Source organism: Cyanistes caeruleus, chromosome 15 (genome assembly GCF_971803275.1).
Source record: "Cyanistes caeruleus chromosome 15, bCyaCae1.hap1.1, whole genome shotgun sequence".
Classification (NCBI taxonomy): domain Eukaryota; kingdom Metazoa; phylum Chordata; class Aves; order Passeriformes; family Paridae; genus Cyanistes; species Cyanistes caeruleus.
In genome coordinates this window covers 1,482,169-1,495,607 of record NC_141715.1, presented here as the reverse complement: position 1 = coordinate 1,495,607, position 13,439 = coordinate 1,482,169, and the positions used below count along the sequence as shown (strand labels likewise).

The following is a 13,439-nucleotide window of genomic DNA, read 5'->3' as shown; positions in this document are numbered from 1 at the left end:
GGTCCCGAGGCTGCCAGAGCTCCAGGAGAGCTTGGACAGCGCTCCAGGGATGGAGCTGGGGTTGTTTGGGGGGTCTGGGACTGGATGATCCCTCCCAGCTCAGGACATTCCATGATTCTATTCTGTGAGAGAGTCCCATAAAACACCAGCTCCCAGAACTCAGGGAAATGAATGATGCACCTCAGTGACAAACCAATTCTTCTGTTTTTGAAAGGACCTTTGTCCTTGATAAATTTTAAAACAAGCCCATAAAATCCTTTAAAATAAGCTGCAAGCTAAATTAATTTCCTTTAAACCCTCTTTCCCCACTATGCTTGGCTTCACGTGTGTTTGCCTGGGAAGATTTGGCTGTAAAATTGTGTCTGCTCACCTTGCAATTCTTCTTGTCCCATAATTAACAGTTGGGCAGCACAGGCAGCTGGGCTCCCCTGGGCTTCCCTGCCCTTTCTCCTCCCTCCTGGGCACAGGACACTCACAGGGGTCCCAAGCCCCTGTTTCAGACCCAGCTACATTAAGGGACAATTCTACATTATCCTCTCATGACATAAGGAAAGCTGTTTAAGGAATTGTAGATGCCTGAAATTTGATTTCTTCCAATCCAGGACTGCTGTTTTACAGCAGAATCTTCTTTTCCACGTGCACTGTTTCAGCCTCTTGGCTCAGGAGAGCAGTGCAGGATGAGGGTTACAGCTGGTCAGTGTTTTAGGAACCCCTGGAATTCCCTGTTACATTTCAGGGCATTGGTGGGAGACCAGCAGCACCTCATTCCCAGCCTGCAGAGGGGGATTTTGAAGCTCAGCCTTGCAGCCAGGCATAGTTCCAGCTTTGGGGAAGATTAAGTGGTAACTGCTGTCCCCCTGCACTGCAGACTAAGCCAGGGAGCTCAGCTATTGCTCTCCCATCTGTACTTAAAAACCCAACCCAGCATTTCCAGCACATTGGAGCTGTCAAAAGACTGCAGGATCACCAGCCAGGGATCTCCAGCAGCTCTGCATTGCCTCCATAAATCAGATTTTTTTTCAGCAGTGAGCATGGCTGCTAAAATCATGGGGACAAATTAAGTGGCCAAGTTAAAACTCCCTGGACTTTGGTTCAAGAGCCAGATGTGGCTTCCTGCAGAGAGGATCCTCAGCCAGACCTAAGGGGTGGTTGGTACTCATGGGATGATGGGGGGGAAGGCAATACCCAGCTCCCAAATGCCTTTTTGTTTTTTTGGAAAACAGGCTCAGCAGAGAATTCCTGCCTAAAACCCTGTGGGGTGATGGGAGAAGGATTTTCTTGAAAAGCAGAATGGTTTATGGCTAAAAGGACTCCACCTGATGGCTCAGGCAGTGCTAACACAAAGTCAGGCTCCTTTCAGTGGGAGGTTTGGGAATGTGGCTCTGGCTCTGATGCCATTGACTGCTCAGTGTTTGATGTGGGGCTGTTTCCCGATTAACCAGAGCTGTGTTTTTTCCTTTTCCCCCCTTAACTCCCTCACTGTGTCTGTCTTTGCTCCTTCCTGCACTAAAAGTGGCTGTTCCTCTGTCTCCAAGCTCCTCCTGCTCTTCTGCAGCAGACCAGCTCCTGTCTAGCCATGACCATGCTCTGTAAGTCCCTTCTTTTATTACTGCAGCTCTGTCTGTTCACTGTTTATTGCAACCCACTTGAAACCCTCCCTTATTTCTGGCTGAACGTTTGTGGGGTGGAGGCAGCAGCCCCAGGGGAGTGGGGATGTCTGACAGGACACTGGGAGTGGGCTCCTGGATACTGTGGATAACAGGGATTTTCCCTTTGGGATGGCTGTTCTCACTCCAAGGAGCAGGGAGCAGCCCTGCAGGGTCTCCTCAGAGGGCAGCACTCAGAGAAAAGTGGGATACAGGGAGTGGGTTTGGATGTCAGGAAAAATCCTTCCCTGTGGCTGCTCCTGGATCCCTGGGATTTTCCCAGGCCAGGTTGGACCTGTGTGAAATGGGTTAAACCTGACAGCTCAGAGGCTTCCCCTTCCCTCAGAGATTCCAGCTGGGCTCCTCTCACCCTGGGAATGCTCCAGGCCAGGCCCTTCCTGACATGCAGCTCCAGAAAAGTGGAATAAGCGTGGAATTGGCTTCTTATTTTAAATGTTTTTGGAACGAGGGCAGGGGGAAGGAGCAGGGCTCATCCCAGGACTGAGGAAATCCTGTGGTGGTGACAGTGACAGCCCCTCTGTCTGGGAACTGGGATGGACAGGATTGACAGGCTCAAGGACTGACAGGACACAGGGAATGCAGCTCTCCCTTCGGTGCCACAGCCCCACAGCATCCCCAGGTGCCCATCCCTTCACCTGCAGCCCCAAATCCTGGGCAAGCTCCCACTAAACCTGCAATTATCCAGCAGATTTGTGGCAGGCAGGGGGTTCCATCTCCTTTTTCCCTTCAGTGCTTGTGTTTATTCCTCACTCAGCACACAGATTTCAGGGAGGCAGCAGATTTCAGCTTCACTCCAGCAGAGTTCAGGGCAGATTCTGCTCCCTCCATCTGGAAGTTTCCTCAGGCGGGTTCCCTGGGAGGGCTGGGCACAGGGGGAGGCAGAGCTGTGCTCGGGCTGCAATCTGCTCCCTGCAGCTCTGCAGAGCACCCAGCCACTGATGGAGAGCTGGCACCATCCTCCAGTCCTGGAGGAAACAGAGAATCCTGTGATGGTTTGGGTTGGAAGGGACCTTAGAGCTCACCTGGTCCATCCCCTGCCATGGGCACCTTCCCCTCTCCCAGCTTATTCCAAGCCCTGCCCAGCCTGGCCTGGGACACCGAAGGATTCTTCACATTTTGGGATCTAAGGCATCTGAGCACTCCAAGGTCTCAGTTCCAGCTGTGTACCTCCAGCCCTTTGTGTGAAATGTCCTCATGTGAGTGTTTCTGTCTGCTCTCATCCCTCTGCAAACATCCCCCTGTCCATCCCTTCCTTGTGATCCATCTTGGCTGCAGTTTTCCCAAAAAGCTGCACTGGAGAGAGGCTGCAGGTGTCACCAGCTGGGTGTGCTGCTCTCTGCCTCTGCTGGAACAACCCAAGCCCAGCTGCTGCCAAACCCTGTGACCCTTGGACATGACACCTCTCCCCTCCTTCTGCTGGGCACAGAGAGGGAAATCTTGATTTTTTTCCATCGTATCTATGCAAAATAGTTACAAAACCTTACCCATCTGGTCTGGTAGGATTTTACACTTCCCTAGTCAAAGTGATAAATACCTCCCTCAAGGTCAGGACAGCAGCAAAAGCAGCTCAGATTCAGAAAGCAGCAAGGAGCAAGGACAAAAAAATCAAAATGCACTGGAAAAAGCTGCCCTGGGCAGCCCCTTCCATGCTCTGGGCCAATTTTCCGTGGTCTAGAGACAGAACTGGGGTGATAAAACTGCTTTTTGTTCTCCTGCTTCTCTCTTTGTCCTTGTTCATGTCCCCCGGTTGATTTTGGCACAGTTGTTATTGATTAAATCCTCGGTGAGGCTGCAGAAAAGTTATTGGAGATCGTGCTGGGGTTTTTTTGTGGCTTAGAAGCACTGAGGGAGAAGCTGTCAGTGCCTGTTGTAGGAACAGAGCTGATTGAAACACCTCAGGCATCAGAAAAAGCATTTTCAACTTGTAACTCAAACCTCTCCCCACAATCATTCGTGGAGGCTGCAGGATGTGCCTGGAAGGAGAAGGAAAATCTCCTTTTTTTTCTCTTTTTTCCTACACAAACAACTCCTTGCTGTGGTAAGGAAGATCCCTGGTGGGAGTTATGGCTGTAGTGGCACAAGAGATGTTTTGGAAAGAGGTTTCAGCAGCAGAAACCAGGGGCTGCCCAGTTTTCCAAAGCATAAATCCTTCAGTTTTGAGGAATGCTGTCAAGGAACCCATGGAAACAGGCAGCTTGGAGCAGGCTTCCAGCTGGAAAGGCAGTAGGAATGATCAGTGCTTCGTTAGCAGCACGACTCCAGGATTAATTGCCAAGCGGATTTGTGGCAGTTTGCTCGGCAGGTGTTCCCTGGGAATTCTTTTCCCAGAATGGAATGAACTCCAGGGCTGTGCAGCTTTTCTGGCTTGGATCCAAAGGGAAGGAGAGGAAACCTGCCATGGGGGGAATCGGGAAAGAGAGGGAGGCTTTCTCTTTTTCCCAGCTAAACCCCAGGGTAAGAGAGCAAACAGGCACACGTGTGTGTGTGTGTTCTGTATTCCAAGGGCACGTTCCAGCAGCCAGCACCTCTGAAGGCTTCTCCAGACACCCTCACTGGGACCTTTTCCTTAAGATTTCAGGGATTTCTGAGCCGAAGCTGCTCCTCCACCCTCATTCCCTCCCCAGGAGCACGAGGAGGAGCGGGGAGGGGACGGAGCCGTCGCCGTGGTGCAGATGGCAGCGCCATTTCCAGAGCTATAAACACTCTCACTGTCATAGCTCTTGGCATGGTACTGCCATAAGCACTGGACTGCCAGCAGCTGGCCTTGGGAGGGCCTGGCCCCCCTGGAATTGCCTCCTGGGATTTCCCTCCGTTGGGATGCAGCCGGTTCCCGAAGGATGGATGAAAGTTGGCTCTCGGCACTGGAGTCTCCAACAAGCACCAGGCTCTCCTAAGCCACAGATCCCTGCAGGGATTGCTGAGGCAGCCAGACCTCCCTGCTCGGGCCAAGAGGAAGCAGAAGGTTCATGGGAATGTTGGGAGCAAAGCAGCCAGGCTCTGCTTGTCCATCTTTGGGAATTATTGGGGTTTTGCTGTGAGTTTGGCTGGGTGAGCGGGAGCAATGTGCTCACCTTAAGCAGCCCATTCCTGGGGTTGTGGAGCTCCTGTGCTGCCCTGCTGCTGTATTCCCGAAGGAATCACAGCTAGAGAGAAGATTCCTGGTGGCAAAATCATCATGAGTGGAGCTGCCAAGCAGAACAGGAGCGTCAGGAGCCCTGGGAGCTGCGGGGTCACAGCGCAGTCCCTGCCTCTGCTCCCCTTTGTCCTTGCTCCAAGAGTTTTCCTGCAATTTTCCTTTTTGGCAGAGAAGAGGAGCCCCAGCAGCTGCAGGCTCTGCTGGCAGAGAGATCAGTGTGGATGTGCCAAGGTCCCAGGCAGGTGTGGGGAAGGGAATGCCCTATTCCCACAAAACCCTGGCAAACAGGGAGATAATTTCCTGCTGGAATTCCCTGCTGGAATTCCCATCCATGGGCAGCTGATCCCTTTTGAGGCTGGCTCAGACTGTGGGGATGCACAGGGGTGAAGCTTTTGGAACAAGAACAAGCTGTAAACTCCTGACAAATCCCAGATCTCTCTGTGTCCCACGAGTCTGATTCCTGCTCCAGCAGATCCCACAGGGATCTGAGAGCCCCAGCAAGGGGAAATGTGTTTCTGGCTCAAGGTGTGCAATAGCAGGGGTAGATTCTGGTCACTGAAAAGTCCAGGCTTTTGTGACAAACCCACAGTTTACTTGGCCAACCCTCTGGAGACATTCTAAGAACTAATTAAATCTTTCATCTTCTGGATTAAACTCTTGTGCAAAACATCCCATCAAACAGAGACCATTACATGGTGTGTTAGTGTAATTAAATAAAGAGAGAACTGAGCTCCAGAGATGCCCACAACACTTAATTAAGATTAATTAAGCAACATGAATTACGGCTGGAGAGGATGAAAGGGAGCAATTCAGAACTGGCTCAGCAAAGGGGTGGGATGCTGGGTTCATCAATTGTTTTTCAGAGCAGCTTCCCCAGCCAGGTTTATTTAAAGGGGTTGGGTTTGGCCCCTGGAGCAGCCCCACTCTCCTGGGATCCCTGGGATTGCTGGGTAGCACAGATAAAACTCTGCCAAAATAAACAAGTTTTCCTTCACTTCCTCTCTGAGGCAGCAGCGTCATCTTCGTTCCTTAGAATCAGAGAATCCCAGAATGGTTTGGGTTGAAAGGGACCTTAAACCTCATCCCAAATCACCTCCCGCTGTCCCAGGCTGCTCCCAGCCCTGTCCAGCCTGGCCTTGGACATTCCCAGGGATCCAGGGGCAGCCACAGCTTCTTCCCCAATATCCAACCCCAACCCTCTCTCAGTTTGAAACCATTTCCTAAATTATTGGGCAAAGCCCTTCTTTGGCTGTCTCAACAGAAGACAAAGAATTGCACCACAAAATTTGGTTTATTTTATTGAGACCCGTGATTGTTGTGGGAGAGCCCAAACTCCAGTCAGTTACACTGGGAACTTGATGGGTGAAAAGCAATTTTCTGTTCCATTTGCCACATGTATCACTGCTTTGCTTTTCCTCAGGAAGGAAGAAACATAAATCTGAGCAGATTTTATTTACCAAAGCAGGGACTAGGGCAGAGATTTATGGACTGTGTCATCTCCTCTGGAGCAGAAAATAGACAGGCCCAGGGGTAACCAAGGGATGCCACAACCTTCAGGAGTTTGAACTTATTTCTTTGCTCTGCACAGCAAATTTGATGGCAACGTGTAAAGTAATGGACAGGAAGGGTCTCACAGGTGGCCCTGAAGGACACTCAGATCTGCAGAAAGACCGGGTTTTTGTGCTCTTGAAAGCACAAAACAACAGAAATAGCCTGGTGTTAGCAGCAGGGATATGGAAATCAAGGGTTTACACACACAGGTGTTTTGATGGCCTTGCTTACCTCCTCCTGTGCTCCAAGTCAATTCATTGATCAGAGGAACTCTTCACGTCCCAATCTACAGAGAATTTCTCTAAGGAATGATCTCAGAAGGAGCTGCTGAGAGCTGGTTTTACTCTGAGTGAAAAAAAACAAAGCCCAAACCCATCAGAGAATAAACAAATACCTGGGTCCCTGGTTTTTTGGGTTCCCCTCATCCTCCCCACAAAACAAGCTGTGCCTTTAATTCACATTTCTGCCTCTCCTTACCCTGGACTTCGAATGTTGAGCTGGACATTTTTCTTTTGGGCACTTTGAGGAGCTCTGGGGCTCTGCAGAGGAAATCCAGCTTTTCCTCAGGACTTGGCTCCCGGAGAAGCTGAGAGGGAGCAGGGCCTGGCAGATGATCCTCAGCTCCTGGAGAGGCTGAGGTGGGGTCACAGCACCAGCACAGCGGGGCTGGCACACAGGGACAGAAACTGGGGGCTGAGAAGGCTCTGAGTCACAACAAAACGAGGCAGCAGCTCCTGTCCCCACTCCTGAAGAGGATCTGACCCTGCTGGGAGAGCTGTTGGCAGGGAAGGGGGTGAGCATCATCCTTCCTGAGGAACAGGGGAAGGAACACAGCCACAGGCAATATGTGCTCCTTGGAGTCTGAGCAAGCTCAAAACTGCCCAGGAAAGTGAGGCAGGGAATGGATTGTGAATCCAGGGAGCACAGGGGGTCTGAAATCCCAGCCTGCACTGATCAGACCAAGGCTTCTGAGGGAGAATCTGGAGGTTTTATTCAAATTGAGCACCCACTGCCAATGTCCCCATCTGTGGTGTGACATTTAATCCTGATAAAAGGCTCACAAAAGACGAGGAGTGGGGAGCACAGCTCAGAATTAATTAATATTGTTCACAATATCGTGGATGAAGCTGTACAAATTCACACCCAGTGGGTTGGAAGAGAGAAAGTCCAAAGCCAGGAATGTGCTACTTTAATCACATCATAGAAATATTAATTGGAAAATCTGGATGAAGAAGGAAAAGGGAGAAGAAACTCACGCTGAACATAACACTGTGGAACCTGGTGTTTGCTCTCTCAGCAGGGTGGAGACCTGAGGAAAGGCAACCAAATAAAATTAAAGTTGATAAGATTTACTAAGTTTAACCTACAACAGGTCCTAGTTGAGATATCAAACTCAAGGTGCACAAAGGCGTCTTTAGGCACCACAAGAATATTTATTAATAATTTTATTATTTTAATTTATTATTATAATGAATATTATTTATTATTCATTTGATTTTTTTCCCTTATTAAATTTAACAGGTTTTAAATTGACTATTATTTAACTGCCATCTTGTTATTTAATTGATTATGTCATTACTCCATTACAAGAAAATATCATTTTCAGCCCTTAAATTAGAGATCTCAAGGTAAGCACAGCTTCCCAACACCTCCTTGGGGCTGTACAGGAGTTGCAAGGACACAAAAGTGTGGATTTTGGGTGGCCAAAAGGCAGGAAGGGCTGGATGAGGCAGAACTCTTCCCTGGAGGGTGGGAGGCAGACCCAGCTGCTGTGGGGGAGTTGGTGGCATTTGCTCCTGAGAAAGGAACCCAAGGGAGTGACAGGAACAATGTGCACATGCCAGACTTTTCTTATCAAACACGTGATGCTCCGGAGAAAATCTGCTTTTGACACCTAAAAAAACGCCCTGCTGTTCACACACAAAGGAGGGGGGATTTTTTTTTGCCAGATTTCAACGAGCTGTAATTCCATTTCCCACAGGATATTTCAGTGGAGAAAAGCCACCCATTCCCAGAGGGAGAGGGCTGGTGAATATTGGGAGGGAGGTTTGGAGAGCCCGTCCCTGGAGGTGCCACTTGGTGCTCTGGGCTGGGGACAAGGTGGGGATGGGGCACAGCTGGGGCTGGATGGGCTGGGAGAGCTTTTCCAACCTCAGATTCTGAGATTCTCCCACCGTGGAACATTTAAAACCTGCCAAACTCTGCTGAACAGCTCCAAGTTTCACTCCACAGCTTTAACAAATGTAGGGGTTTTTTTTTTCCCCCAGCAGGTAAAAGATTTAATTACACCAATGGTGAGACCTCAATTTAAAAAAAAAAAATAAAAGAAAATCATCGTTATCTTCTATTTGAATATTATTAATTGATTCTGCTTGTATTTCATTAATTGAAACACTTAAACCCAGCAGCCTGTTCTGAGCCATCCCATCTGGGGGTGGCTGTGAGCTGCTCTTAATGGGCTGCTCTTTGTTTCTGATGTGTCTGAGCACTTCCAAGTGCTCTCCTCATTATCAGATTCGGGGCTCTGATGACTGCTGCATTAATTACGGTGCAAAAACGAACTGCAGGCCAAAATCTGGAGCTAATTAGAGCCTATAATGGAGTGCTGAGCTTAATATTAACGAGAGAGAAATGGAAATAGGGAGTTAATGGGAGAAAAAGGGGAAAGGGCTCCTCTTCCCCACATCCCCCTGAGTGGCCTCTCTCATTTGTTTACTTGTTTACCCTGGTTTATAATTAGCAAATGCATTTCACTCACTGCAAACAAAGAGCTCCTCGGTGAGTCTGAGATTTCTTTGGTGCCCAAGTTGCTGTTTCTGTTGTGGAAACATCGACTTCTGCAACATTAAAATGTCACAAATCCACAGGAGAAGAGCTCAGCAGCTCTGGGCCATCCCCACCCTCTTGGTTTCTGTGTGGATCTGTTGATTTCCATCACCAAATCGTGTTCAGAATGCCCAAATTCCAAGGGTTTTAGCTGAAGTTGAGCAAAACATCCTGCAGTGGAAAATAAGGATAAACATTCCTCAGGTGGAGCAGCTGGAAGCAGGAGAGTGGGAAAAGGGAAAAATGATCAAATTCAGTGATTCTGGTGAGGGGGATTGGAAAGGACCATGCAGAAATTCATCAATGAAGCCTGGCAATAAAGAGAATAAAAAAGGAAGGTTGAAGTGAGCACCTGCAGTCCCAGGGAAACAAAATTTGGGACAAATTCAGCAGGAGAAAAACAAAAGGAAACAAGATGCTGAAGGGTTTGGACATCTCAGTTCAAGATCCTATTTCAGGTTATTATTTGCCTGCACTTCTAAACATCCTCCTTGAAAAAGATCCACAGATCCACACAAAAATAAAGGGACTGGAGTGGGCTTAGTCTTGGTTTGCCAGAAGAAAAGAGGGATGATGGAACAATGAGGGCAAAAAGGAGAGACACAAACATTGGGAGATGCTTTCTTTGCTTCCTGAAACCTGTCAGGGACAAAAAAGGGAAAAAAAAAAATCTCTTCTTTATCTTCTTTTTTTTATGTTTCTCTTATTCAAGGGCTTTGCTTACCTGAGAAGTGCTAATTTTAAACCTGTATTTCTGCAGAAATGCTACAAAATGCACTGAAAGCTGGCTGATGTGGGCTGGAGACAGATGTTTTACAAAACCTCTGCCTGATATTTAGCAAAGAATGATGAGAGCTGAGTTCAGCTCCCGAGGTCGGAACAGCATTATTTGATTTAAAGATAATTAAGAGATTCAGCTTAACTGCTCAGGAGTGGGAAAATAAACACTTGTCATGAGACAGAGAGAGATTTGTGTTTAGATTTGACTACAAAGGACTCTAAAATCAACATTGCTGTCAGAGCCATGTAAATAATTCAGCAATCCCAACGTTTTCCCAAGATCTGGCTTTTCACTGTTGGGCTCTATTGGGATAATTCAGTTTATTCTTACCCTGCTCTAATGATTTGATGCTGATGGCCAAGTGCAGAACTTCACTGCAGTGATGGGAACAGGACAAATTCAGCCCAGAGGTTACAGAGTTACTGGGAAGCTTTTAATTTTCGGGTGTCTCTGAACCTGGGAGTGCTGAGAGAGGGATAATTCTGCTCTCATTTCTGGAAGTTTCATCTGCAGCTGCATTAAAAGCAAATGTTTTGTGAAATTCCATTTGATTTGGCCTCTGTGCATTCATTTCTTCAGAAGATATGGAAATGGAACAATGCATTTTGTTCATTCTCACGTTTGGTGTGGTTCAGATTGGAGGATTTTGCTCTTTCAAAGTGGAAAATCATCAGAGATTAAAATAGGGAATTCCAGAGATTCTTGAATTTTGTGTCACACTCTTCTCAGCTGTCTCTGAGACTCTTCTCTGTTTCCCAGCATCTCCCAGTTTCCCAAAAAATATCAGCAGTGCCTTTCTGGGGGGACAATTTCGGGGGACCTTCCTGATGTCCTGGAGATCCCGCTCAGGTTTTATTCCTGCCCTGCTGGAATTCCATCTCTGGGAATTTCCTGGTGCCACCCAGACCCATCCTGCACTTCCAGGGGTTTGTGGCTGCCATAAAACACAGAAATAAAAAAGGATTCTTTTTTCCTGACCCAGGAATGGAGCAGAGCAGATCCAGCACAGGCTGGGATAAATCACAAAAATCAGCTGAAGCTGCTCTCCCTTCCCCTCACTCTTAGAGTGGTTTGTGAATTCTTTTGTTTTCTAATTCAGAATTTATAATTCTGGAACTGAGCAGATGGTGCAAGGCTGATTTCAGTGCTGTGCTCATTAAAATAACCTCTGCCAAGTGATTGTTCTCCACAGCCCCCAGACCAGACCAGTTTTTGTTCTTGCTCTTGGGAGCCCCTGTGAAAGCAGCAGGGCTTTGAGGAATGGACTCGATATCGAGGGTGAAGCTCCAGCAGTGGTGCTGCAAATATTCCAGAGGAAAATCACTTTGGGAGAGACAGGAAAATGCAGGGAAAGATAAATTGTGGAGCAACACAACTGTCAGTAAATCCTTCATTCAATTTGGAAGCTCAGTTCCATTTAAAATGTGGCTTCAGGCAACTTTTTACCTCCAAACCTTTTCTACATTCCACTATTTTAGGTGGTTGAGGAGAAAAATGGTATAAAAATACATTATCAAAAACGGGATTCTGCTCAAGCCAAATGCAAATCTTCCCAGTTTATCCCATTTTACATAATTACATTTGTTTTTCCTCTGGTCCCAGCAAATCTTTCCCGGGTGCTCCTGCAAATAACAAAAGATTTGTGATACAATGGGAGCCATCATCACCTGCTTGCCTTTTCCTTGGATATCTATTCCAGGTGGGATGGTGGCTGGTTCCTGGGGGGAGTTTCTGGTTATAGATGAAGGAAGAAAAGGGTTTTAAAATGTTTCATTTGAGGTTGGGCTTCAGCAACTGGAAAAGGAGAAAATGAAGATGCAGGCAGTGAAAATTCCCCAAAATTGTCAATACCACAGTGGGGAGATCAGTCCCCCGATAAAAGCAGTGTTGAACTGAACAAAACCAAAACATTGCTGGGCTTTGCTTTCCTCATAAATTGTCCAGGTTGGTGTGGGGGACAGCTCTGCAGGGAGTGCAGATGGCAACATTGCAGCATTTGGATTTGCCAAATTCCCAAATAATCTGGAGCCTGTGGAGGGCAGAACCCCAGAGTTCCCTTCCAGAGCTGATCTGGAATTCCAGAGTCCCACGGGCTGTCCCCATCAGGACAAGCCCAGGGCCACGGGAGGGTTTGCAGCGGTCCCTGGAGGGGCAGAGCTTCCCCAATATTTGGATTTATTGTGGGGGATCCGGGGAGGTGACACCGACACCGTCCCCACTCCGGGAGGATGCAGAGGGCAGCGGCATCCCCGGATTCTCTCTGAGCACAAATCCCACGGGAGGAGCCCATCAGAGGCAGGAAAAGGCCTCTTTAATTTCATTTCATTTGCTGTAGATAATTTACTTAACGCATTTAACCCTTTGAATGTCAGGTATTTTTCCCCCTGCACACATATTCCATCTTCCCCAGATGTGTTCATTTCTCTGACCGACCCGGCTGCTTTCTCCTGAAGCCTTCAGCCCACACAGGGAGGGTCCCGGTGCTGTTTCCTCCTTGCATTTTAGGATAAATCCTGGGCAGATCCATGGGGTGGGAGCTGAGGCACACCAGCTGTGTTCCTGCAGGGGAAGCAGCTGGATTTCGGGATGAGCCTTTTCTCTGGAGCTCGCTCCCCACAGCTACCGACACCTGAGAAAAACGAAGTGTATTTTCAGAGGGAGATCAGTGAAGGCACAGTGGGGTGAGAACAAAAGCAGGGCTGGAAAATCCCAGTTTTTATCCCATACTAAATCGCTGCCCTACAACAGGCAGGCAGCTCTGAACTTAGATTTGAAGGGAAAAGGGTGTGGAAAACCCGCATGGAACAGAAAAGCCTGGCAGCAGAGCACACCCTTAGCAGACTCCTGGAGATGCTGGGAATGTTTCAGGAATTCTGTGCCTGAGCAAGCGTGAGCTGTCATTCCCTGTGCCAGGAATGCTCTTCCCTCCCATCCTACCAGTCCTCTTTCCCCACAGGGTAAACAGCTGGAAGTGTTGAACTCAGTGCCAGAGGCTTCAGACAGACACTTTGTGCCACAGGACATCCCGGGACACCTCAGTGACTCCTCTTTAATTAATGAACCTCCAACAGTCGGCACCGCCTGCTCTTGCTGCTCTTGCTCCACTCTGGGCCGGCCGCAGACACGGAGGAAGGTTTGGATCCTTGGATGTTCCCTGTCCATCGTCCTGAGCTGCTGCCCTGTGTGTCCCGGGCTGGAGCATCCCCGAGGTCTCCCGGGTGGATTGTGTCCCACGGTGTCCCTGTCTGACTCTCTCCACCCAATTCCAGCTCCGTCATCCCCTCGTGGCCGTCTCGTTGGAGTCTGTTCGGTGCCAGGTGCAAAACGTCTCTCCTTGTCTCTGACATCCATCTGTCACTCACCAGGGCACGTTTTTAAATTCCTGCTCTTTATTTCAAGTGCTGGAGTTCTCCAAGGGATGTTTGAGGGCAATGTCTGCATGTTCAGTGTCCTGGCCATGCTGGGAGCCAGCCTGGGA

At 48.5% G+C, this 13,439-nt stretch overlaps 1 protein-coding gene across 5 annotated transcripts in view; it reads left to right on the top strand.

Moving 5' to 3' along the window:
• HTR4 (5-hydroxytryptamine receptor 4) overlaps window positions 1-13,439 on the top strand; it is a 70,413-nt gene that overhangs the window by 50,232 nt on the left and 6,742 nt on the right. The window contains exon 8 of one of the 5 annotated variants that reach the window (XR_002867862.2): window positions 12,918-13,094. The exons of 3 other annotated variants lie outside the window; for them this stretch is intronic. Coding sequence is in view for 1 of the 2 variants with exons in the window: in XM_023936305.2 (XP_023792073.2) it covers window positions 1,514-1,574 (61 nt within the window). In the remaining variant the exon portion in view is untranslated. Of the gene's footprint in view, window positions 1-1,513; window positions 1,633-12,917; window positions 13,095-13,439 lie in introns of those variants that run through there. One more of the 5 variants, XM_023936305.2, reaches the window with a different exon arrangement.